At 43.7% G+C, this 27,030-nt stretch overlaps 1 protein-coding gene across 1 annotated transcript in view; it reads left to right on the forward strand.

Moving 5' to 3' along the window:
- The window catches only part of GRPR (gastrin releasing peptide receptor), a 275,794-nt gene that overhangs the window by 220,520 nt on the left and 28,244 nt on the right, over positions 1-27,030 (forward strand). Inside the window, exons 4-5 of the mRNA XM_059157743.1 lie at positions 735-928; positions 17,716-20,003. Coding sequence (XP_059013726.1) covers positions 19,591-20,003 — 413 coding nt within the window. The 5' untranslated portion in view covers positions 735-928; positions 17,716-19,590. The remainder of the gene's footprint in view (positions 1-734; positions 929-17,715; positions 20,004-27,030) is intronic.

Consider the following 27,030-nt stretch of genomic DNA (forward strand, 5'->3'; position numbering starts at 1 on the left):
ACATCCCTTCTCGTCTTATCATGAATTAGAACAAAATCTCCTAGTAACCAATAAGATCTGCTTCTCCCAGTCAGTTTTACACATCAAATCATTCTCCCTATCAAATCATTTGATTTGTCTGTCCAAAAAAAATAAGTATATTGATTATGACATCGAATTTTTATTATATATAATGTATTTTGAATTCTATAGTCACATAAAGACAGCGTGCTTATAGCAAAAAATCAAGTATCCCCATAAAATGTGGGAATTAGCTAATTGTATACAAATATGGCTCAAGAGACTATAATGGAGTGGACTATGAAGATCAAACACAAAATTTGACAGTGATCCTGAGAAAGGGAACTACTGTTCATTGAGCACTGCTGTATGTCATTTAATTTTCACAACTACTTTCTGAATTAGAGATGATTATTCCTATTTTCTAAGTGATAAAATAGAAATATACAGAAGCTGTGAATCTAGCCGAAGGTGGCACATTTCTTATATGGGGAAAGCAGTACTAAGAGTTGCACAGTTGTTACCACTTTAACAAGGCTCAGACCCACACTTTTTGCTCTCGCCACATCGGGGTGCATACGTGGACACACAGCAGTGAGAGCTAGGAAGAAAGCTTTAAACAGAGAAAAATTGGCCTAGGTTTGTCCTCCACTCCCCAATCTGCAGATCCTAATGACATCAACTGCTTGAACCCAGGAGCCATAACAATTATACTTGTCTACTTCCCATTTCAGAGAATCAAGGAGTAAAAAGGAGAGGAAGCTCAGGAGAGAGGAACTCCTTGTACCGAACATACTCCTTGTAGCTGAACAACACATTTTGTCTGGAAGGAAGACCTGAGAAATGCTTCTCCATGGCTACCATAGTTCTTCCGATGACATGTCTCCTAGGAGAACACCGTGGACTGGAGATGGAAGAAGAGAAACAGGTAAGCTCACAGCAGACCTGATTTCTGACTGACCCCCACTCAACCATCTCTTAACCTCTCTGGGTCTCAGTTTCCTTAGCTAAGAAAGGGAGAGGGCGTTCTATGTGAAATCTAAGGAATATTTGATTCCGGATAGCATGAGTTCTTATCTAGAAATTCCATGGAACTAACATGGTATTAAGAGCATGGACTGAGGGCAGATGGCCTGAGTTTGAAATCTGGCTTTAGCACCGATCTTAGGTAAATAGTAAAAATCTCTCTGCTGGACGCCTTGGTGGCTCAATCATAAAGCGTCTGTCTTTGGCTCAGATCATGATTCCAGGGTGCTGGGATCCAGCCCTGCATCGGGCTCCGGGCTCCCTGCTCCCTGCTCGGCGGGAAGCCTGCTTCTTCTCCCTCTCCCATTCCCCCTGCTTGTGTTCCCTCTCTCGCTGTCTCTCTCTCATCAAACAAATAAATAAAATCTTAAAAATTAAAAAAGAAGGGGAGGAGTCAAGATGGCGGAGAAGTAGCAAGCTGAGACTGCTTCAGCTAGCCGGAGATCAGCTAGATAGCTTATCTAAAGATTGCAAACACCTGAAAATCCATCGGCAGATCGAAGAGAAGAAGAACAGCAATTCTGGAAACAGAAAAACAACCACTTTCTGAAAGGTAGGACTGGCGGAGAAGTGAATCCAAAGCGACGGGAAGATAGACCCCGGGGGGAGGGGCCGGCTCCCGGCAAGCGGCGGAGCAACCGCGCACAAAATCAGGACTTTTAAAAGTCTGTTCCGCTGAGGGACATCGCTCCAGAGGCTAAACCGGGGCGAAGCCCATGCGGGGTCAGCGTGGCCTCAGGTCCCGCAGGGTCACAGAAGGATCGGGGGTGTCTGAGTGTCGCAGAGCTTGCGGGTATTGGAACGGGAAAGCCGGCTACAGAGACAGAGCCGACAGTAAGCTCGCAGCTCCGTGTTACCTTGAACCGGTCGCAGGCTCGGTGAGCTCGGAGCGCGGCCGGAGGTCAGGCAGACGGGAGTAACTGGGCGCTGTTCTCTGAGGGCGCACTGAGGAGTGGGGCCCTGGGCTCTCGGCTCCTCCGGGCCGGAGACCAGGAGGCCGCCATTTGTATTCCCGTCCTCTGGAACTCTACGGAAAGCGCTCAGGGAACAAAAGCTCCTGAAAGCAAACCCGAGCAGATTACTCACCCCGGCCCCGGGTAAGGGCGGTGTAATTCCGCCTGGGGCAAAGACACTTGAGAATCACTACAACAGGCCCCTCCCCCAGAAGATCAACAAGAAATCCAGCCGAGACCAAGTTCACCTACCAAGGAGTGCGGTTTCAATACCAAGGAGAGCAGCAGAATTCCAGAGGAGGAGAAAGCCAAGCACGGAACTCATGGCTTTTTTCCTGTGATTTTTTTTAGTCTTGCAGTTAATTTAATTTTTTCTTTTTCATTTTTTTTTTTTTCTCGCCTTCGGGTAAAATTTTTTTTTTTTTTTAAACTGTTACCTTTTTATTTTTTAACGATTTTTTACTAGTTTATCTAATATATATATATATTTTTTTTACATTTTTCTTAGGTGTTTTCTTTTTTTAAAAAAAATTCTTTTTTTTTTTTTTTTTTTTTTTTTTCTTTTTTCTTTCTTCCTTTTTGAACCTCTTTTTATCCCCTTTCTCCCCACTCACGATTTTGGATCTCTTCTAATTTGGCTAAAGCATATTTTCCTGGGGTTGTTGCCACCCTTTTAGTATTTTACTTGCCCCTTCATTTACTCTTCTCTGGACAAAATGACAAGACGTAAAAATTCACCACAAAAAAAAGAACAAGAGGCAGTACCGAAGGCTAGGGACCTAATCAATACAGACATCGGTAATATGTCAGATCTAGAGTTCAGAATGACAATTCTCAAGGTTCTAGCCGGGCTCGAAAAAGGCATGGAAGATATTAGAGAAACCCTCTCGAGAGATATAAAAGCCCTTTCTGGAGAAATAAAAGAACTAAAATCTAACCAAGTTGAAATCAAAAAAGCTATTAATGAGGTGCAATCAAAAATGGAGGCTCTCACTGCTAGGATAAATGAGGCAGAAGAAAGAATTAGTGATATAGAAGACCAAATGACAGAGAATAAAGAAGCTGATCAAAAGAGGGACAAACAGCTACTGGACCACGAGGGGAGAATTCGAGAAATAAGTGACACCATAAGACGAAACAACATTAGAATAATTGGGATTCCAGAAGAAGAAGAAAGTGAGAGGGGAGCAGAAGGTATACTGGAGAGAATTATTGGGGAGAATTTCCCCAATATGGCAAAGGGAACAAGCATCAAAATTCAGGAGGTTCAGAGAATGCCCCTCAAAATAAATAAGAATAGGCCCACACCCCGTCACATAATAGTAAAATTTACAAGTCTCAATGACAAAGAGAAAATCCTGAAAGCAGCCCGGGAAAAGAAGTCTGTAACATACAATGGTAAAAATATTAGATTGGCAGCTGACTTATCCACAGAGACCTGGCAGGCCAGAAAGAGCTGGCATGATATTTTCAGAGCACTAAACGAGAAAAACATGCAGCCAAGAATACTATATCCAGCTAGGCTATCATTGAAAATAGAAGGAGAGATTAAAAGCTTCCAGGACAAACAACAACTGAAAGAATTTGCAAATACCAAACCAGCTCTACAGGAAATATTGAAAGGGGTCCTCTAAGCAAAGAGAGAGCCTACAAGTGGTAGATCAGAAAGGAACAGAGACCATATACAGTAACAGTCACCTTACAGGCAATACAATAGCACTAAATTCATATCTCTCAATAGTTACCCTGAATGTGAATGGGCTAAATGCCCCTGTCAAAAGACACAGGGTATCAGAATGGATAAAAAAACAAAACCCATCTATATGTTGCCTCCAAGAAACACATTTTAAGCCCGAAGACACCTCCAGATTTAAAGTGAGGGGGTGGAAAAGAATTTACCATGCTAATGGACATCAGAAGAAAGCAGGAGTGGCAATCCTTATATCAGATCAATTAGATTTTAAGCCAAAGACTGTAATAAGAGATGAGGAAGGACACTATATCATACTCAAAGGGTCTGTCCAACAAGAAGATTTAACAATTTTAAATATCTATGCCCCCAACGTGGGAGCAGCCAACTATATAAACCAATTAATAACAAAATCAAAGAAACACATAAACAACAATACAATAATAGTAGGGGACTTTAACATTCCCCTCACTGAAATGGACAGGTCATCCAAGCAAAAGATCAGCAAGGAAATAAAGGCCTTAAATGACACACTGGACCAGATGGACATCACAGATATATTCAGAATATTTCATCCCAAAGCAACAGAATACACATTCTTCTCTGGTGCACATGGAACATTCTCCAGAATAGATCACATCCTCGGTCCTAAATCAGGACTCAACCGGTATCAAAAGATTGGGATCATTCCCTGCATATTTTCAGACCACAATGCTCTAAAGCTAGAACTCAACCACAAAAGGAAGTTTGGAAAGAACCCAAATACATGGAGACTAAACAGTATCCTTCTAAAGAATGAATGGGTCAACCGGGAAATTAAAGAAGAATTGAAAAAAATCATGGAAACAAATGATAATGAAAATACAACGGTTCAAAATCTGTGGGACACAACAAAGGCAGTCCTGAGAGGAAAATATATAGCGGTACAAGCCTTTCTCAAGAAACAAGAAAGGTCTCAGGTACACAACCTAACCCTACACCTAAAGGAGCTAGAGAAAGAACAAGAAAGAAACCCTAAGCCCAGCAGGAGAAGAGAAATCATAAAGATCAGAGCAGAAATCAATGAAATAGAAACCAAAAAAACAATAGAACAAATCAACGAAACTAGGAGCTGGTTCTTTGAAAGAATTAATAAAATTGATAAACCCCTGGCCCGACTTATCAAAAAGAAAAGAGAAAGGACCCAAATAAATAAAATCATGAATGAAAGAGGAGAGATCACAACTAACACCAAGGAAATACAAACTATTATAAGAACATACTATGAGCAACTCTACTCCAACAAATTTGACAATCTGGAAGAAATGGATGCATTCCTAGAAACATATAAACTACCACAACTGAACCATGAAGAAATAGAAAGCCTGAACAGACCCATAACCAGTAAGGAGATTGAAACAGTCATTAAAAATCTCCAAACAAACAAAAGCCCAGGGCCAGACGGCTTCCCGGGGGAATTCTACCAAACATTTAAAGAAGAACTAATTCCTATTCTCCTGAAACTGTTCCAAAAAATAGAAATGGAAGGAAAACTTCCAAACTCATTTTATGAGGCCAGCATCACCTTGATCCCAAAACCAGACAAGGATCCCACCAAAAAAGAGAGCTATAGACCGATATCCTTGATGAACACAGATGCGAAAATACTCAACAAAATACTAGCCAATCGGATTCAACAGTACATTAAAAAGATTATTCACCACGACCAAGTGGGATTTATTCCAGGGCTGCAAGGTTGGTTCAACATCCGCAAATCAGTCAATGTGATACAACACATCAATAAAAGTAAGAACAAGAACCATATGATACTCTCAATAGATGCTGAAAAAGCATTTGACAAAGTACAACATCCCTTCCTGATCAAAACTCTTCAAAGTGTAGGGATAGAGGGCACATACCTCAATATCATCAAAGCCATCTATGAAAAACCCACCGCAAATATCATTCTCAATGGAGAAAAACTGAAAGCTTTTCCGCTAAGGTCAGGAACACGGCAGGGATGTCCATTATCACCACTGCTATTCAACATCGTACTAGAGGTCCTAGCCTCAGCAATCAGACAACAAAAGGAAATTAAAGGCATCCAAATCGGCAAAGAAGAAGTCAAATTATCACTCTTCGCAGATGATATGATACTATATGTGGAAAACCCAAAAGACTCCACTCCAAAACTGCTAGAACTTATACAGGAATTCAGTAAAGTGTCAGGATATAAAATCAATGCACAGAAATCAGTTGCATTTCTCTACACCAACAGCAAGACAGAAGAAAGAGATATTAAGGAGTCAATCCCATTTACAATTGCATCCAAAACCATAAGATACCTAGGAATAAACCTAACCAAAGAGACACAGAATCTATACTCAGAAAACTATAAAGTACTCATGAAAGAAATTGAGGAAGACACAAAGAAATGGAAAAATGTTCCATGCTCCTGGATTGGAAGAATAAATATTGTGAAAATGTCTATGCTACCTAAAGCAATCTACACATTTAATGCAATTCCTATCAAAGTACCATCCATCTTTTTCAAAGAAATGGAACAAATAATTCTAAAATTTATATGGAACCAGAAAAGACCTCGAATAGCCAAAGGGATATTGAAAAAGAAAGCCAACGTTGGTGGCATCACAATTCCGGACTTCAAGCTCTATTACAAAGCTGTCATCATCAAGACAGCATGGTACTGGCACAAAAACAGACACATAAATCAATGGAACAGAATAGAGAGCCCAGAAATAGACCCTCAACTCTATGGTCAACTAATCTTCGACAAAGCAGGAAAGAATGTCCAATGGAAAAAAGACAGCCTTTTCAATAAATGGTGCTGGGAAAATTGGACAGCCACATGCAGAAAAATGAAATTGGACCATTTCCTTACACCACACACAAAAATAGACTCAAAATGGATGAAGGACCTCAATGTACGAAAGGAATCCATCAAAATCCTTGAGGAGAACACGGGCAGCAACCTCTTCGACCTCTGCCGCAGCAACATCTTCCTAGGAACAACGCAAAAGGCAAGGGAAGCAAGGGAAAAAATGAACTACTGGGATTTCATCAAGATCAAAAGCTTTTGCACAGCAAAGGAAACAGTTAACAAAATCAAAAGACAACTGACAGAATGGGAGAAGATATTTGCGAACGACATATCAGATAAAGGACTAGTGTCCAGAATCTATAAAGAACTTAGCAAACTCAACACCCAAAGAACAAATAATCCAATCAAGAAATGGGCAGAAGACATGAACAGACATTTCTGCAAAGAAGACATCCAGATGGCGAACAGACACATGAAAAAGTGCTCCATATCACTCGGCATCAGGGAAATACAAATCAAAACCACAATGAGATATCACCTCACACCAGTCAGAATGGCTAAAATCAACAAGTCAGGAAATGACAGATGCTGGCGAGGATGCGGAGAAAGGGGAACCCTCCTACACTGTTGGTGGGAATGCAAGCTGGTGCAGCCACTCTGGAAAACAGCATGGAGGTTCCTCAAAATGTTGAAAATAGAACTGCCCTATGACCCAGCAATTGCACTATTGGGTATTTACCCTAAAGATACAAATGTAGTGATCCAAAGGGACACATGCACCCGAATGTTTATAGCAGCAATGTCCACAATAGCCAAACTATGGAAAGAACCTAGATGTCCATCAACAGATGAATGGATCAAGAAGATGTGGTATATATACACAATGGAATACTATGCAGCCATCAAAAGAAATGAAATCTTGCCATTTGCAACAACATGGATGGAACTAGAGCGTATCATGCTTAGCGAAATAAGTCAAGCAGAGAAAGACAACTATCATATGATCTCCCTGATATGAGGAAGTGGTGATGCAACATGGAGGCTTAAGTGGGTAGAAGAATAAATGAAACAAGATGGGATTGGGAGGGAGACAAACCATAAGTGACTCTTAATCTCACAAAACAAACTGAGGGTTGCCGGGGGGAGGGGGTTGGGGAGAAGAGGGTGGGATTATGGACATTGGGGAGGGTATGTGATTTGGTGAGTGCTGTGAAGTGTGTAAACCTGGTGATTCACAGACCTGGGGATAAAAATATATGTATATAAAAAATATATGTTTATAAAAAATAAAAAATTAAAAAAAAAAAAATTAAAAAAGAAAATTAAGAAATAAAAATCTCTCTGGACTTTGGTTCCCTCCTCTTTAAGATGGGACTAATATTGGTACATACCTACCTAATGAGGGTGAAAATCAAAAGAGAAGGAGGCATTTATTCACACAGTGAATAGGCAACAGAGGCTAGTAATAACTCCCGTCCCCTTGCTGCACATCTCCCCATGCACAAATACTCTTGAAAGGACCCCAAGCTTAGAGTGAGAATTTCAGGAGCAAATGGTCCAGGTTAGGCTGGGCTGCAGCTGCGTCTAAGAACGTTAGCCCTGCTTTTTGAATATCCTCATTTTTGAGAAAGGGTAGAAAGCATTTTTCTTCCCAGAGTACAGTGTGTGTTGCTTCTGGGCTGTCTCTTCTCATTCATTCTCTGATCTGATTGTTTGCACCTCAATGATTTTTTAATTGAAGGTCTTCAAAAATTGTTAATTGAGTTCTGCTCCTCTGACCATTCGAAGTCACTGAGTCTCAAACAAACTCTGAGTCTCTTCTGGGCTTTAGAAGCCCATAAACATCATCATGTGCTACAACCTGCTTAGAGCTATTAACTTTCTATTCTTTTATTTTTTGGATGCTTGACAACCAGCCTTCCTTTGCTGCGGCCTTAATGAGGCATCACCCGGAAGGCAGCCTCACAGCAGGGGTGGGGGCGGGGGGGGGGCGGGGGTCTGGCCAATCTCTTTTTAAAGGCAAGGCTCCCATATTTTAAAAATCGATTCCAGTGATGATACAGACCCCAAAGAGAAAGACTGTTGTCAATCATAATCATCAAACATGGAGCTTCCAAGTGAAGGAAGAGGATTGTATGTTTGGATGATTGGAATGAGGTCTTTCTCATCGCAGTAGAACGGCAGGGCTATTCCTTTTGAAAGGACATCCTCACTGCTGGCAAAAGGATACAGAAGTGGAATTAGGACAGGGATGAGGGTGTGTGAGGGGGAAATAAAAAACACATCAAGTCTTGCTCTGATCTTACAAGTAGCCTCTTTGCCATGGGATCAGAAATGGCAAATGTTCATGGTTAAGAGTCAACCGGGGGCTCCTGGCTGTCTCAGTCAGTAGAGCCTGTGACTCTTGATCTCGGGGTTGTAAGTCTGAGCCCCATGTTGAGTCTAGAGTTTACTTAAAAATAAAATCTTAAAAAAAAAATAGTCATCCGGAAGCATAGCAGTGCCTTCAGAAAAATGGTGCATAATTTGCTTTATGTTTCCATAAAGATGTTTCATTTCATTTACTGAAAGAGGGAGCACAGTTGAGGTCCTTTCATGCCTGGGAACCAGTGAGCAGAATCCCTTCTCTCTATTCTACACGTTAAATTACTTTGATATTAAAGAAATGTGCCTGAAGTCATGAGACAGGAACTGAGCATCCCGTTTATGTCCCTAGAGGCAAAACAAAACAAAACAAAAAGAAAAGAAAAAGAGGAAAACAAAAAATACAGGACGCCATTGCTGAGGAAGAAACAGAGACCACAGCTGCTGGACTCTGTGTTTTTTCCCATTTGTTTTTCAGCTCCCTAATTTTTTATCCCTAGTTTCTACTCACTTGTATTTCAGCAGACTTTTTCCTTCTTCCTGTCTGTCAATTTCACCTCCTAGGAGAACCTCGAAGTCTTTTCAGTTCTACCCTTTGTCCCCTGAGAGGCATGCTTAAGTACCCAGTTATCAGAACACACTTCCTAGCCCATGTAAGTTCAGGCAACTTGCTTCCCCTCCTCTTAGCGTGTGCCCTCATCTGTAAAAAGCATCCGAATCACTATTAGCTCTATTACATATCTTCTGTCCTCACTCCTTCCCATAAATCCAGGATCACTCATTAACTAGCAACTTAAGGAATTTAAGGATTATTATTAATTATTATTAATTGAGTAAAGTAAGGAAAAGGAAAGGAAAACTGGCTAAAAGAAACAAAAAGGTGAATGCTGGTATAGTAGCTTTCGAGTTAGGGGGATTGTTAATTGCCAGTGAAGTATGAGAAGGCACTCTCTAGAATTTTTGCATAAGGGTCTAGAATAATCATTTGAGCTCATATAACTCATATAGGAAAATAAGGATGTAGGCAAAGCCATATCTAGTCTCTCTGACCCCATGATAGAGAGCCCCTTTATTACATCTACTTGGAAAAGAATTTGGACTAAAAATGGATCGCACTCTTTCAGCTTCTGTAGGACAGAAGCAGAATTTAAAATGCATTAATACAGCTGTGGGGAGGAATGAGAAAGGATGACAGAGAGAGAAGGTGGTAAAAAAAAAAAAAAAAGCAAATCAGTCCCTTTCCCCACTGCATTAAAGAGGTGTTTTCCTAGGCTGACCATCCGCTGGCCAATCTGAAGTCAGTTCCATCCCAAATCATGGGCGCTCCATGGCACTTCAATCTTGGGCCCCCAGATTGATGTAGACCACTTCTCCACTTCCCATATGATTTTGAAGCAAATCCAGGCTCTCATATCATTCCATCCCTAAGTATTTGAGTAAATTTCTTTGAAACAGAAGTTCACAAACTCTGGCCCATGGATCAACTTCCTGTTTTATCAGTGAGGTTTACTGGAATGCAGCCATGCCCATTCACTTACCTCTTGTCTGTTGCCATTTCCCAGAGACCCTATGGGACATAAAGCCCAAAATATTTACTATTTGCCCTCTAAGAAAAAGTTTGATAAGCTGCTCCATCCCTGCTCTAAAAGACATGGACTTTAAAAAAACATAACTAGAATACTATTATCACACCTCAAAAATTACCAGTAATTTACTATGCAGTAACTTGAAATTGTTTAGGAATTTATACCTTACTAAGTGCCTTCCTATTTGTTACTTCATTTGAATCTGCAACAACTCTCTGAGATAGAGCTGGAAGACTTTAATGCCATCTAAATCCCTTTTCTATATGAAGAAACATGGAAGCATAGAGAATTTAAGTGATCTCATCAAAGCCACGCAGCTAATAAGCAGTTTGAATAGGCCTCTGCCTCTGATACATTGTGGTAGGTCAAGGGGAAGTTTGAATTCTGCAGTATGTGACTGATAAACTCCTGTGTACTTCTCAGTTCTATTTCATGAGCACGTGACTTGAAGAACCTGGGGTGGCATATATATTTCAGACATGACTTGGAGTTAATTTAAGGCGAACCTCCTCCAAGCAGTAAAAATAACCGAGTTTTTATACTGGGTGATGAGTTCCCATCGAACCACTCTGCGTTTGAAGAGCTACAGTGGCGTCTGGAGAAAAATCTATGGGTAATCCTGTTTCCTTGCATCTTCCTTAGAGAAGAACATGGTGTATCATTTTACAGGCCAAAGAAAAAGGGTGAAATGTGAGGGGTGGAAATTCACTTTAGTTATGCGAGTACCCAGAGTCCCAACTTTTTCTGTCCCATAAAGCTGGCTGGAAACATAATAAAAACTAGTCTTTCTCATGAGAAACCTGATGGCATTTTTATTGGTTTGCCTTTGAGATAATACTCCACCTTCGGGAAGAAAATCCAAGGGAGCTTGTAATAGTGGGAAATAATCATATAAAGTCCAACTGTATTTCAGAAACAATAAGAAAATTAGTTACCATTTTCACATGACCTGAAACTCTCTATAATCGAGGGTCATCACCCAAGCAGTGTCCGGATTATTTAAAATGAAAGCTTGTTTATGTTTACAAATTAGCTTTAAGAAATTGAAAATGTTGTCCTCATTAGGCAGTTGGCTCCCTGAGAGTAGGGGCCATTGCAGAGCCTTGAACTGGGTCTGGTGGGGTAGGGCACTTCATGTAAGTGGTGTTGAATGGCTACATGGTATCAACGTCATTACTTCAGATCTGAGCACAGTCACACTTCTGGTCACCAAAAGGAACCTTTCCCCCAAATAATAACTCTACAGTGGAGAATCCTGATAGGTACCCACCTTAACTAAGTGATCAAGGTTAACATCACCACTGATAAGTCATGTAGATATGACATAGCCTGTGGTAGGCTGAATAATGGCCCCCAATGATATCCAGGTTCCGATCCCTGGATCCTGTGACTGTGTTATATGGCAAACCTTATGTGACAAAAGGGACCTTGCAGTTGCAGTTGAGATGGGGAAATTATCCTGGATTATCTGGGTGAGCCCAATGTAATCTTAAGAGTCCTTATAGGGGCGCTGAGTGGCTCAGTTGGTTGTGTCTGCCTTTGGCTCAGATCATGATCCTGGGATCCTGGGATCAACTCCTGCATTGGGCTCCCTGCTCATGGGGAATCTGCTTCTCTTCTTCCTCTGCCTGCTGCTTCTTCTGCTTGCCTTATAAGAGGGAGGCAGAGAGAGATCTGGCTATGGAAGAAGAGAATGCAACATGATGACAGAAGTAGAGACTAGAGTGCTGTACCACTCCAGTCCACTGCCAAAGAATGCTGGGAGCCTCCAGAGGCCGGCAGAAACAAGGAACAATTCTCCCTGGAGCCTTCCAAAGGAAGCAGGCCTGCCAACATTGATTTTAGCCCTGTAAGACTCATTTCAGACTTCTGGCCTTCAGAATGATAAGAGGATAAATTTCTGTCACTTTTAGCCACTAAATTCATGGTAATTTGTTACAGCAGCAACAAAGACATACTCTCAGATACAATGTGATGAGAAGAGCACCTACACTCTGTGGTTTCTCTTTCCTGTCTTATAATGAAAAGACATCAGACAAACCCAAATGGAGGCATGCTCTACCCAATACCTGACTCGTGAGTGCTCTTCTAAAGTGTCAAGGTCATGAGAAACAAGAAAGCTGGAGAAAGTGTCATAGAAAAGAGGAAATTAAAGAATCCTAAGGACTGAATAGAGTGTGACATCTTGAACTGGATCCTGGAACAGAGAATGACAGTGATAGACTGGTGCGATCTGAATAAAGTCTGTAGTTCAGATAGTCTTACTGTACCCATGTTAATTTCTTAGTTTTGTAGACACCGACAATAGAGGAAACTGGGGAAAGGGTATATGAGGACTCTTCATACCATTATTGCAAATTTCTGTAAACCTAAAGTTATTTCAAAATAAAATGTTTAAAAAGGAATCCTGCCCAGTAATATTTATCTCATCAGATCTGTTATGGGGGGGGGGGGATAATACAGGGTTGTGTTTTAGGGATTTGGGGGCTATACTGATTGGATTCTCCTGGAAGAAAGGAAGAAATAGGTGGAAAGAGAGATGGCTGAGGGTAGAAGGAAGCTGCCACTGAAGGAAGCTGCCACTGTCCACTGCATTGGGTGCCACTGGGTGGTACTAATACCTCAGGTCATCCTGGAGTTATAGGTAAGGGGAAAATGCCCCTGTATCTAACGGAGAGAGAATTAATGGCACAGAACAGTTCAGTGGCAAATAATGCTCACTGAATTAATTTGATTTTCCCAAGCTCACAGCAAAGAGGGGAATGGAATATTAGTTGTCTAATTTCCAGGTACATGGTGGCTAGATAAGAAAGATCAGCTCATTCACAATATTTTAAAAATCCATCTATTTCATCCAGAAAAGAAGCTTTGGTGTTACTGAATAACAAGTGGATTTTAGTCTCCATAACTCTCCTAGGTTCAATCGTACTTTTTTCCCCCCTCATACTCTGCCTCACCACTCGAGGTTCAATTCAGGTTTCTAGCACTTGCCTTCTCTGGTATTTCTTTTCTGTTTTGTTTTGTTTTATCTTTTTGGTGTTTTTCTTTTCTCACCTTCTTCCTCCATTCTACTTACCAGGTATTACCTATTGCTGCATAACAAATGACTGTAACACAGTGGAGTGAAAGGAAAGGCATTTATTAACTCACAGTCTCCATGGGTCAGGAATTTGGCTGTAGCTTCACTGGGTGGTTCTGGCTCTAAGCATCTCTGGAGGTTGCAGTCAAGATGGCAGCCAGGGCTGTAGTCATCTGAAGGCTCGACTGGGGCTGGAGGATCCAATTCCAAGACACACATAGCCGTAAACAGGAGGCCTCACCCAATGCACCTATCTATAGGGCCATTTGTCCTCACGACACAGTGGCTGACTTCCTTCAGAGCAAGTGATTCAGAGAGCGTGCACAGAGGAAGCTGCGACATCCTTTGTCTTCTAATTTTGGAAGGGACGCACTATCATTGCTGCCTCGTTCTGTTTGTTAGAGGCCAGTCCCTTAGTGCAGCTCACACTCATGGGAAGGGAAATTAATCTTCACCTCTTGAGGGAAAAAGTACCAAGAACTGATAGATATATTTTCAAACTACCACACCAGGTGCCCTCTTAGATGTGACTCCGACTGGAAGTTTGATTTTCTACCCTAGGCTTTCTCTGGGAAACCGCATTTCCTCCCATAGTTTCATGTGGCTCAAAGTGAAACTTGGCTTTCTTTCAGAAGACTCCCCCCATTGCTCTTCCAAGTTTCCAAGCCCCATGAAAAGTCACAGAATGCTAAGAAAAGAGAAGGGAACTTGAAACAATCCCAACCTTTCACGATCTGGTTATAGTCACCTGTCTCTTTTGTTCTTGCTGCCGCACTAAAATGTGACATCTCTGATTCTTCTCAAGCAAGGGTTGCTGCAACTTTCAGCAGCTTCTCCGTGGTGCTGCCACTGAATGACATTGAAGTTATGTTCAGTATCCACTGACTTTCACCACATGACCTTGTCCTTGAACCCTGACTTTACTTGATTCTTGGCAAGTCCTTTTCTATACATTGTACTACTCGACATTCAGTGTGCTAGTTCTCAGGAAGTCCTCTTAATTATTTACCTCTTTGACTTCAGACTTCAGTTCTCATTTCTGTTGACTTCCTTACTTTCCCCAGATTTAGCATTTTTCTCCACAGTAGCTTCTTCCTTGCCTTTGCTCTTTATTCTAGGAGTCATGAGCCTATCGAGAAAAATTCACCGCCTTTGGCTTCTTTGTTGCCTATTTTCCCTATATTTGTAATGACCTTCTTGCCCCTGTATTGTGTCAAAAAGAGCTCATCTGCCGCTCAGTCTGGGAGGGTTCCCAGCCACTATCAGGGACATCAAAAAGCCTCAGTTCCGTAGCTCTTCATTAGCTTCAGATTGGTCCAATTGCTGGCTCCGTTCTGAATTTGAGATTTCAGTTTCCTCTCTGTCCCCACTTCCTGCCCTGGTTTCTTAAATTAACGCTTTCTGCCATATCTCCCTAACATTTAGATCATCACTTCTCAGACTATTACAATGTCCACATGAAAACCTGAGGATCTTGTTAAAATGCAGATTCTGATCCAGGAGGGCTGGGGCGGTGCCTGAGGCTCTGTATTTCTAACGAGCTCCTGGGTGATACCAATACTGCTGGCTCCAGGGCCACACTCAGTAGCAAGGGCTCATAGCAACCCTCTCCTAAATGTGCTTCCTCACTCACCTTCTTCCTCCACAAAGGGGGAAAACACAAGTGCTGTCCGATTGCCAGGCTTTCTGGATCTCACACCACCAGCATCACTAGTCTCCAGCATAGGACAGTGCTCAAATCCCCTGCAGATGTCATGAAAAATACTGATTCTTGTGTTTCACCTCTAGAGATTCTGACTCAGTAGGTCTTGGGTAGAGTCTCAGAATCTATATTTTTAAGAAGCACCCCAGGCAGTCTTCATCATTTTTTAAGAACCAGTGTCTTACAGACTAAAGTCCAAACTGAAGTCTTAAATACAGTCTTCCCCAGCAGATCCAATCTCCTTTATTTCTCATAAATGAGTCCCCTCCAAACCTTTGTTCCAGGCAGGCTGTCTCTTAAAAAGACCCAAAGCATTTCCTCCTCTTTACTCTGGCTCCACCTGTAAATTCTACCTACTCTAGAATTACTCTGTCTTATCTGTGTATTGTCACAGATTGTCATTCCACCAAGAATGCCAACTCCTGGAAGACAAACCGCTAGGCGCACAGCTGGTAGGAAGAGACTGTCTCCACTCTCTTTAGCCTTGTCAAGTCCAAGCGTCCTCCCAAATTCTACCAAATCACTGCCTCCACCCCCATATTCAAGTCCCATGGGAAACGCATTTTTCTGGAAGAATGGAAAATGTGACTGTCTCGACTGAAATAGAAGTGACACCCTGTCCTGACACATAAGAAAGGATGCTGAGTCACACTTCAGTCCTATCTGGAAACAAGTCCCTGGGGACAGGGACTTTGTCTTATATTTGTTCTGTGTTATTTTCATAAATCAAAAGCATCTCATGTTCACCATCAAATGAAATGCTAAGCAAATGTCTGAGTATGTCTGGTGATCTGCCAGAAGGTGACACATAATGGTAGGGATGGAGAGAGTCATTACAGCTAATTAGTTGAAATGACATCAAAATTTTCTAATTAGCTTTTGTAAACATCCTTGTGCCAGGAAAACATGAGGTGTTGTACCTCAGTACATCTTTACTGCTCAAATATGATTAGAACAGCCTACAGTGCCACGGAACATGTAAGGCTAACACCAGCTGGGAGACATCAGAATCTACCAGCATCTGCTTAACTTACTTGGGAAGAAACACTTCTGGCTCAGTTGGAATTAAGAAGTAAGGACGACTCAGCATCCTGGGATGTCTAAAGACAGAGAAACAACATCCAGGAGTCCTCCTTTTTAAAAAGATTTTATTTATTTATTTATTTATTTATTTGACACAGAGAGATAAAGCTAGAGAGCACACAGAGGGGGCACGGGATGCAGAGGGGGAACGGGATGCAGAGGGGGAGAGAGGAGCAGACTTTCCAGGGAGCAGGGATCCTGGTGCGGGGCTTGATCTCAGGCCTGCGGGATCATGACTTAAGCTGAAGGCAGATGCTTAACTGACTGAGCCACCCAGGTGCCCCTCTAGGAGTCCTCTTTCTCAACCAAAAATATGTTCTCTGAACCAAGCCTAACAAGAATACATGATCTATCATGACGTCACCCAAACCTGCCTCTAGCTCGTTCATCCACCCCTCTCTTCCAATCCAGGTGACTTTCCCAGACCTAAAGCTGTCCCCTGCCCACTGCCATGCTCTTTCTCTTATGCCTCTGTTCTAGGCACATACTATTTTCTTTGTTCAAGAGGTCTTGCCACACAGTAACTCAACCTTTAAGATCAAATGTCACCTCTGGAGAAAAGGTAGTGGCTTCATTCTGGGAAGGGAATGGGTTCTGAATTGCTGCCACTTTTTTTTTTTTTTTTTTTTTAAAGATGGAGTTTATTTCTGTTAAAACAATACTCAAGGAATTTTTCAGAAGGTCAAAAGGCCCAAAGATAGCTGGTTTAATATAATATTATAGCCAGGTGCCAGTTTTGAAATCTTCAGGACAACTCCGGGTGGTCTGACAACTCACTGATTCTCCCAGTCCACAAGTGGCGAATTCCTCTGAGTTTTGGTGTAATTCACACGAGGCTGTCCCTCCAGTTATGATGACCAAAAACAATGCTAGAAGCAGTCATCGTCATTGAGAGGAAGAAAGGTAAATGACCAGAGAAGAAAGCCACCATAGCAATTTCAAGAAGCAAAGTTATTAATTCAGTATAAAACAAACAGAAGCATTTGCAAAATCTATATGAAAACCCTTCTTGCATTATTCTTTGAAACCAGGTCCTGTGACTATGAGCCAGAGTAGCCGGGATCATGACGGATCTCGTAAGAACCTGTATTTTCATATTGTTTTTCTCAGGCTCTTGCATGGTGCGTGAAAACTGGCAGACGTGGGATCAATGTCTTTCAAGTTAATGGAGGAGCTGCTGACTCACCTGTATGAGTAGGCCCTTCTGCCAATTAATGCAAGGTCGATCTCTCTTCTGACTTTATTGGGCTTTTCCAGAGTAAACACACAACACTAATCTCTCTCAATCACAACAACAACAGTTTATAGTAAGAGCAGCTAATATTAATTGAGCACTTCCTATGTGCCAACCGCTGTGAAATCTTAACATGGATATTTTCAGTGAACTTCCCAAATTATCCCCTCTTTTCAGATTAGGAGCTTGAAGTTGAAGACACCAAGTCCTTTAATTTGCCTACGTCATTTGTCAGGGCAGTAGGTGAAGAAGGCCAGATGGAAGCCCCAAAGCCATAGAGAGCATTATGAAGGTATAGTGCTAACAAGTAATGAACACTACCAGGCTCGTGGTTATTGACTCGTTACCGGTGATACTGAGCAGCTCTTCCCACTCCAGGCATGCGCAGTCAGACTCTCTACGGCCGGCTGAGGGGAGCACAAGCCCTTCGGATTTGTGGAAGAGCGTGGCGGGCATCTCAGTGTTGTCACAGGCCGTTGGAAATTACCATGACAACAAGCTTGGAGGCTTTTTGGGTGGCCTCTGGCCTGGTGCTAAGTGCGTGCAAGCTTCTCGACTCCTTATGGATCCCAAAAAGCCAAACCTTCAATGGCAGGACCCGTCAGTAACTGGCTTCCTGTGATATTCCCGGGAGAGAAGCCTCCTCCGAAGTCTTGAAGATAAACCCTCATCACGTCTGTGTGAGTTGTTGGCTAAAGGTCCAAACTCAAAACTCGTTACCTCCTCGGCAGAGCCTTTTCTGGCCCCCAGGCCACTCTGAGTTCTGTCTTCGCATTCCCCCATTCCTTGGTATTCTCTCCGTAAGCCCTTTTCAGTTCATTTCCCACTCAGGGCTTAAGAGGACAGTCGCTACAAGACATGGCAGGCGGTCGATAAAAAATTGCGAGGAACTGCATCACAATGCCAGTTGATGTAATTTTTAGGTCCAGTGAGAAAAATCCCATTTTTCTGGAAAAGACTACTGATCTTTGAGATTTGAGAATGCAGCCGGCTCCCGATTTTATTTCTCCCTGGTAAAGGGAACAATAACGGCCTGTGGGGAAAAGCGTGTGTGCGTGTGCGTGTGCGTGCGTGTGTGTGTGTGTGTGTGTGTATTCTGCTTCGGCCCTCCCAGATGTCAGTTACTGAAGGTTTAAGGCACAAATCCCTTGGCCCATTTTTTTCCTTCAGCAGCCGGCCGCCTTCAAAGAGCCCTGGGGAAGGCCGGTCGACAGCTCCCACATGGGCATTCCGCGGGCGTCCGTGTGCATTTAATTCAGATCCAGAGCGCATTTTATAGCAACTTGAACATGCCATTCTAACGTACTGGAAGAGATGAGAAATGGGGCTGTGAGTTCTATCTGGGTTCTCGGGCTCAGCATGAGCAAGGTTTGCAGTGCCTTTCAGAGGGGGCCACATCCGAAATGAGAGGCCCAGACATCTGCGGGATGGAGTCTGCGGGCCGGTTCCCGTCTGGGAAGAGCCGGCTGCCGGGCAGTGATGGAAGCGTCCAGCAGGGGGCTGGCATTCTCTGTCTATAAGTAGCCCCGTTTCCCCCGCAGAGCCCCGGCTCAGCGCCGCTGCTGTTTGCTGGTGAAGTCAGTGACGTGCACAGCATCCTGCCCAGAGGATTGGAGGGCTTCTCAGTGCAGTTTTTTTCCTACCCACTTTAAACCTTCAGGTTCGAAATATCAGGAAGGATAGGACATGCTGTATGAAAAGAGCCAGCCAAAAGTTCCTAGTAAACTGCAGCCAGAGAGACTCAGCCTCGAATGGAGGTAGAAGGAGTTGATACAGAGTGGGTTTAATTCCGGCTGACTTTTTGTTGTCGTTTGGTTGTGACTTACTGAATTTAGACATGTATTCCATTGGCCATGTGAGGACCAGGGCAAGACCAGCATCCAAATAACGCCAGACCCTTCCGAATGCCACAGTGCATGTGTCCTCAGAGTATCTGTGTCAAGGAAGATAAAGAGCCCAGCCTCGATTTTAGCCTCATCTTCGCCCAACTACAAAATCAGAGTTAAGCAACAGCACCTGAGAGCCCTTTTCAGGTGGGAAGGAGCCCAGAGGATGGCTCTGAATGATTGCTTGCTTTTGAACTTGGAAGTGGAGCACTTCTTGTACTGCAACGTCTCCAATCACAGTGCAGATCTACCCGTGAACGACGACTGGTTCCACCCAGGGGTCTTCTATGTCATCCCGGCCGTCTATGGGGTCATCATCCTGATAGGCCTCATCGGCAACGTCACGCTGATCAAGATCTTCTGTACGGTGAAGGCCATGCGGAACGTGCCCAACCTGTTCATCTCCAGTCTGGCCTTGGGAGACCTGCTCCTCCTGGTAACGTGCGCTCCCGTGGACGCCAGCCGGTACCTGGCCGACAGGTGGCTGTTCGGCAGGATCGGCTGCAAACTGATCCCGTTCATACAGCTCACCTCGGTGGGGGTGTCTGTCTTCACGCTCACGGCTCTCTCGGCGGACAGGTGAGTTCCGGAAGAAAGTCACCTTCTCTCTGAGGGTAGCAGATGCCTTGGGAAATGAGCCACCCGCTTGGGGCAGGCAGAGCTGTTTGCACAAAGGGAAGTTTCACTCAAACTCAGATTCCCTTCCAGGCACGTTGTTCTGGGGATTCCTTCTTGATTTTGACACATCGGCTTAAGAAAGGAAAGTGAGGGGGGTCGTGGGACAAAAGGGGACAAATGAAAAAAAAAATCTCTGAGCGTAAGATTGACATGTATTTTCTGGAGGCAAAACAGTTTAGCATTGCTTTTTCCTACCCTCTCCCTCCCTGCAACATTAATTGGTGAGAAAAAAAAAAAAAAATCACACCTAATAGAGTTTAAACCCCAGGCAAACATTTCTTAGAAATAATTCAAAGGCTTCAGAGAACAGAAAAGTCCCACTGAATTTCTTCCTCAAAATATTCTTTCAGAAATAAACAAGAGGAGAAAATAAGCAGCATTTCTTTGAAATTTAGTTTCCTCGGACCATTGAACTTTTCTCATAGCTGATTCTGTATTTGGCTCTCTGTAACCAGAAAGCTGGTTTTTGTAAGTGTCCCTTCAGTGAAATCAAGCATTATGTGGATTTTTTCCCCCTTGAGAAAGTTCCATTCAAGTTTGATTTTGAATTTTAATATCTTTATTGATGTACTTGCACATACAGTGCCTTTGGGGAAGGGGGGTCGGTAGGGGAGGGAGTCCAGCATTTCTTTCTGGGCAACACTCGTATCTGTGAACTGCATTTCTTGTGTGAACGTGTTGGTTAAAAATTCACATTTATTCATTCTTAAAGATTCACAATCATTCCTCGAACATGTACCAAGCATCTATTTTGTAAAAAAACACTTGCTTGAGTGAGCCAGTCGGGAAATATCTGCAGGTTGTTGGCCCACATTGCTGCCCGGATCTAACATGTTTCTGAGCTCTAGAAACTGGACCCAGTAATGTCTAGACTCCAGAAACATCCCGGGGCATACGGTCAAATTAAGAAAAACTAGAACAATGAACGAGAGACTCTTAAGCTTTGATTTGAAAATGCTCTGTATGTGATGCTGTGAAAGATGTATGAGGATCTGAGCATGTACCAGGAAAGGCATAGAAGCAGCTCTCGAAAGTTTATGCTCTGGAGAAAACTCCCACATTTTAACACGGTAGTGGATTTTCATTTTATAGAGGAGCAAACAGTCCCCCGGTGATCTGGCTTTGTCAAGTAACGGCCGAATAAAGATAGTGTTATCAGTATTTATAGACACATGTTTATACTTAGCTGCCTGAAGTACACTGTTCATTTTCAAAGATGGAAAAACAAGAGCCCTGAGGCAAGGTCTGCACATCGTACCGGCCGGAGGGGCTTCCTCCATTCCCAGCTTTGGCCCACCAGGTACTCGTGGCCACAGGCAGCCTCGCCGGTTGTTCCGGGCCAGGCGGACTCTGGAGCAGGCAGAAGGTCCATAGCTCATTCCACAGATGCTAAGGGCATCTCAGGATAGCGGTGGATTTTCCTGATGCGGGGGTAAGATTCTGGACTCTGGACTGGTGGGTACAGTGGTGTGGAGGGTGTTTACTGGCTTCTTGGGGCTGGGTGGGGGACAGAGAGGAAGGCGAGGCTGCAGAATGTAAAGAGGCAGCTGCAGGGGACCCCTTCCCGAGTTGCCGAGCAGACGGAGTTCCCTGTGGGCAGAAAGGCTCTTTCCAAAGCCCGGGTACAGCATTTGCCAGCTCCCGTGTGTTCTCAGCAAGTTTAGAGTTCCTACGTGTCCTTCCCCTACTAGAAGCATCCCTGTATCTAACCTTCTGTGCTTTGCTGAGGTTTCAAAAAGCTGACGAGTCCCGTGAATCACAGGTAGTGCGTGTAATCAATTTCAACCAGAGTTAAGTAGTGAGCTAGTTAAATCATGTAAACCTGTACTTATCTGTTGAATCTCATTTTTAAGAGCTATCAGGGTCTTACAGTAACCTCACGAGGATGGCAGGGCAATCACAGAGACACACATACTCCATTTTTCTCAACAAGTTACTATCTATGTACAGTAAAGTGAACAAGTGTGTAGCTCAATGGGGTTTTTACTTATGTCTTCGTAACCACATAACCGCCACCCAGATGGAGATACAGTCCACTTCCGGCCCCCCAGGAGTTTCTTCTGCGCCTCGTTCCAGTGAATGGCCACCCCCAGAGAGGAGCAGTCACTCTTCGGAGTTCAGTTAACACAGATTATTTCTGCCCGTTCTTTAACTGCATATGAAGGGCATCATGGTTCTTATGCTTATCATGTCTGAGAGAGTCACCCGTGTGGGTGCGCACGACAATGGTTTCTTCTTAACTCTTGTGTGGTATCCTGCCGTAGGAATATGCCTCCGTTTCTGTGTCCATTCGAATACTGATGGACATTGGGTTGTGTCCATAATAACCCACTCTGGGTGTTCTTACTCATGACTTTTGGGGAACATACGTGTTTATTTCTCTTGGGTTTGAGCCAGGGAATGGACCTGCTGCATCACAGGGGGCACATATTTGTTTAGTAAGCATCGTCAAAGAGTTTCCTAAAGTGCTAGCCTGTATTGGACGGGGTGGTAGAAGGGTGAACCAGCAGACCCTCCAGACTGGATGACCAGCCCCCACCCTCAATCTACAGCCTCGGGGGTGCCGAGGTGGGAAGGGCAGTGGGGTCAGGCCTCCCTGCCCCCCGTAGGCTCACCTGCAGTGCCGGGACTCATCCCCACCTCCCCGCTGCAGTCCTCCCTCGCCGCAGACCAACTTGAATCTTTGTTACTATGATGGGAATAACAGTTTTCTGGAAAAGTTTATGCTGCTGCCACCGTGTCAGAGGGAGACTTCAAGGCAGTCCCAGAAACCAGAACGCTGGGTTTCACACAGTTGGCTAATTGCAGATTTACATTCAAGGCCTTCACTTCTGGTCCCTGCCCTCCGCCTCCTTCCATGCTTTCTTCCCCTGGACACGCACCGATGTCCTCATAGCGCATACTGAATTCCTGGCTCCGCTTCCTTTGCTGATGCTGTGTCCCGCCCACTCTCCAGACCGCGTTCTCCTTCCCTGCATAGAAGACGCTACTCCCCATGTGACCTACAGGCTTGGAATGAGCATCAATTGTCCTGCATTTTAGGCTATCTGATGCCATTACTTCCCATTGAAAGGAGTCGGATTGAGTCACTTAGCTCTCTGACCTTAAGTTGAATCATCTGTAAAGAGAGTTGAGCCCGATGATTTCTAAGGTCCCTCCAAATTTTTTCTTATCTATCATCTTGCCTATCTTTCAGAATATGGTTCAATCTTCCTCCTTAAAACCCTAAGTTGGACCATTCTAGCCCCAAGTTCCTAGCACTCCCCCAAACATAAAGCTTATTATCTGAGACATGAATTACCTTATGACTTCTTCCATTTTGCTCTTTGGAAGTATTTCACTCATTTGTCTCTTTTTAGCCTTTCATATATTCACTGCATTAACTTTTCAAGTAGGTTATTAATGCTGAGGGCAGGGGCGCCTGGGTGGCTCTGTCGGGTAAGCCTCTGCCTTCAGCTCAGGTCATGATTCCAGGGTCCTGAGATCAAGCGCCACATCGAGCTCCCTCTTCAGTGGGGGGGCCTGCTTCTCTCTCTCCCTCTGCCTGCTGTTCCCCCTGCTTGTGTGCACCCACTCTCTCTCTCTGTCAAATAAAATCTTAAAAAAAAAAAAAAAAGGATGCTGAGGGTGGAAATTTCTTATGTATTCTTCTGTCTTCCACACGATTCTATCTCCTCACACGATTCCTTGGCACCAAGTGCGTGATCAGTAAACACTGGTGGATTAATTACTTTTAATCATACTTTCTTCTTCTCATTCTCAAACCATACTTTTCTTCTCATTCTTCCTCTCCTTTTTCAGAATTCATCAGAAAGCATATTCTTTAAAATGTCTCATACAGTCACCAGCTTATCTCTTCCTCTCTGTGAAGCTCTCCCTGTTTGAGTCAATGTGAGAAAAACCCTTCCGTGAATGCATTCAGGGGATGACGATGTGTGGATGGACGGACAGATGAAAAGACAGGTGGTTGGATGAGTGGATGGGTAGAAGGATGGACAATGATTGGATGGATGGATATACTTTCTATATACTGGTCTTTCCTATGAGATGCCCATTTCCGTACTAGGTGCCTCAGTGTTACGTAAATGGAATTTAAGACCAAAATTGGGCCCTCACCTGGAGAAGGGTTGGGAGAATTTCTGTCTTCTTTTCCAATAAATGTAAAGTTTAAAACTAGATTTAATGTTGACAGCCTATAGTGCCCAAGTTATACTGTGCCTGCTTCAGGTTCTGCTGGAATGGAACTGGCCAAATGAATCTTAAAGGCAGATGGATAGAGGACTTACACTAGAATTGTGATCCTTCCTTGATTTCATGGAAAATACTATTCATACATCTTCCCCTGCCTTGTGATTGGCAGTGTATAAAGAAAGAGGAAAGAGTTGCATTTACGTAAACTTCATAGATTCTTTGAATTAATTGCAAGGAATTTATGAGCTAATGGACTTTCGGCCTTTCCTGCCATCTCAGGCTTCTTAGCCCCTAACCAAGTAACACTAAAAATTCTGTTCTCCAGTCACACCAGCCACGTGTCAAAGGCTCAGTAACTACATGTGACTCTACTGGACAGTGCAGATACAGGACATTTCCATCATGGCAGAGAGTTCTGTTGGACAGAACTAGTTGAACTAGCTGCACGGGCTATTCCTGTCTGTCAAATATCTTCTATCAGAAGATACCAAAACTGAAGAGGGGAGAAACCAGGCAGCCTAACACAATCCCAGTTACAGACTTGGGGGATTGGGACATCCCACTGATGAGGGTTTGAGACCTTCTGAAGAATACATGTGCAGTTCAACTTCCAGGTCTGCTTTACGAACTTCTCTCTGATCCTTCCATTTTCTTGTGCTGGGTCCTCTTCCATCTGCCAGTCTGTCTTTCTATCTTCCTATCCCAAGGCTTGCCAGAACACACTGTTGCAGCTAAAATCCTTTTTTTTTTTTATTTTTAGAGAGAGAGAGACAGAGCACAGGTGTGCGATCGGGGTGGGGGTGGGGCAGTGAGGAGGGGCAGAGGGAAAGGAGAGAGAATTTTTTTTTTAAGATTTTATTTATTGGGGCGCCTGGGTGGCTCAGTGGGTTAAGCCGCTGCCTTCGGCTCAGGTCACGATCTCAGGGTCCTGGGATCGAGTCCCGCATCGGGCTCTCTGCTCAGCAGGGAACCTGCTTCCCTCTCTCTCTCTGCCTGCCTCTCCATCTACTTGTGATTTCTCTCTGTCAAATAAATAAATAAAATCTTTAAAAAAAAAAAAAAAAGATTTTATTTATTTATTTGTTAGAGAGAGAAAGAGAGAGCGCGAGCACGGGCAGACAGAGTAGTAGGCAGAGGCAGAGGGAGAAGCAGGCTCTCCGCCGAGCAAGGAGCCCAATGCAGGACTCGATCCGAGGACGCTGGGATCATGACCTGAGCCGAAGGCGGACACTTAACTGACTGAGCCACCCAGGCATCCCAGGAGAGAAAATCTTAAGCAGGCTCCAGACCCAGCATGGAGCCCAACAATAGGGGGCTTGATCCCACAACCCTGAGATCATGGAGCAGAAATCAAGGGTTGGACACTTAACCGACTGAACCACTCAGGCGCCCCTCTAGCTAAACCCTTCTCGTTGCTTCCACATGTGCCTTCTGACTTCTCCCCTCTCTGACTTTATTTCCCTCTCCTTAAGAGCTGGCTTCCATTCCCTCCCTCTGTCCAAATCCTGTGAGTCATTGAAGGCACAGTTCAGGTCTCTTCTCCATGAAGCATTCCCTGACCTTTTGCTTTCACTGATTTTTCCCATTCTCAAGATGTTTTTGCCTGTACTATGAAATACCCAATCTGTCCCGCATTGTATTACTGGGTCCTTTGTGCAGATGTGTTTTCTATGTCCTTAATCATGTGGGAAGCTCCTTGGGGTCTGTGCCTTCTGTGACACCCGAGCCTACCGTACATCTAGTAAGAGGACGATAACCACAGCTTGGTTGATGTTTGAGCAGTGACAAGTAGAAGTCATCTTAAAATTCAAACCCTTGTTTGACAGAGACCAAAAGATGGAATTTGGCCTTGTCACAGCAGATTCAGAGTACAGTCAGACTGTACTCCTGCTCTCCTCATTTTAAGTCCTAGTGCGTTCAGGGGAACTGGAAGCTTTTCTTTACGCACCATCAAAACACAGAGTCTGATTCCATTTCCCTGGACAGTGGGAGCTTCTGATTCCAAACCCTACTGTTCTGAGGGAGGATAACCTGAGTAGCCCCAAAGTGGTGCCCTCCTAAGGAGGTCACCCCAGTGATGCCGGAGGCTCCTCTAATGTTCTAGAGGCCCAGCTTCATTGATTTCAAGGAGATGGGCACTTTCGCACAAGAGAGGACAATTTAATTTCTTGTAAAGAATCTTTTCCAGAAAGTCCCTCTGTTGGAGGGGCTTACCTGAGTCACCAGTTCGTCACTTCTCGATAGTATGATTGTTCTGAGGCATACTGCCTCTCTGGAAGGAAACTCATCTTGTGTTTCTTCAGGGTGATGGATCTGCCACGGCTGCTGGCAGACTCTGGGGTGCCCAGAGGGCAGGTGCAGCGGAAGTGGAGTTTCCCAGCAAGGCTCTTTCAACTGGAGCACTGTGGACAGAAGGGCAGAAAAGGATTTTGACCTTGTCTCTCACACATTATCTTCGAAAGTGTTAAACTTACGTGTGATTAATTAAGTATCATTCCTGGCAACTTAATATGCATGGAGGCAGAAAGGAAAAAAAGCACAAACTTGATCGTGAAACATACTGAACAGCCTGAAATGGCTTCCTGGTGAGTTTTTTGAACTGTGCTTGTCAATAACATCCTTTGAAAAATAGACTAAATTAGCATTTTTGCACTTGTAAATCCTCCTGGTGTGTAGGGTTTGCATAAATTCTCTCTTAATTAAAACACATGTTCTGCAGAATAAAAGAAAAAAAAAT

Source organism: Mustela lutreola, chromosome X (genome assembly GCF_030435805.1).
Source record: "Mustela lutreola isolate mMusLut2 chromosome X, mMusLut2.pri, whole genome shotgun sequence".
Taxonomy (NCBI): domain Eukaryota; kingdom Metazoa; phylum Chordata; class Mammalia; order Carnivora; family Mustelidae; genus Mustela; species Mustela lutreola.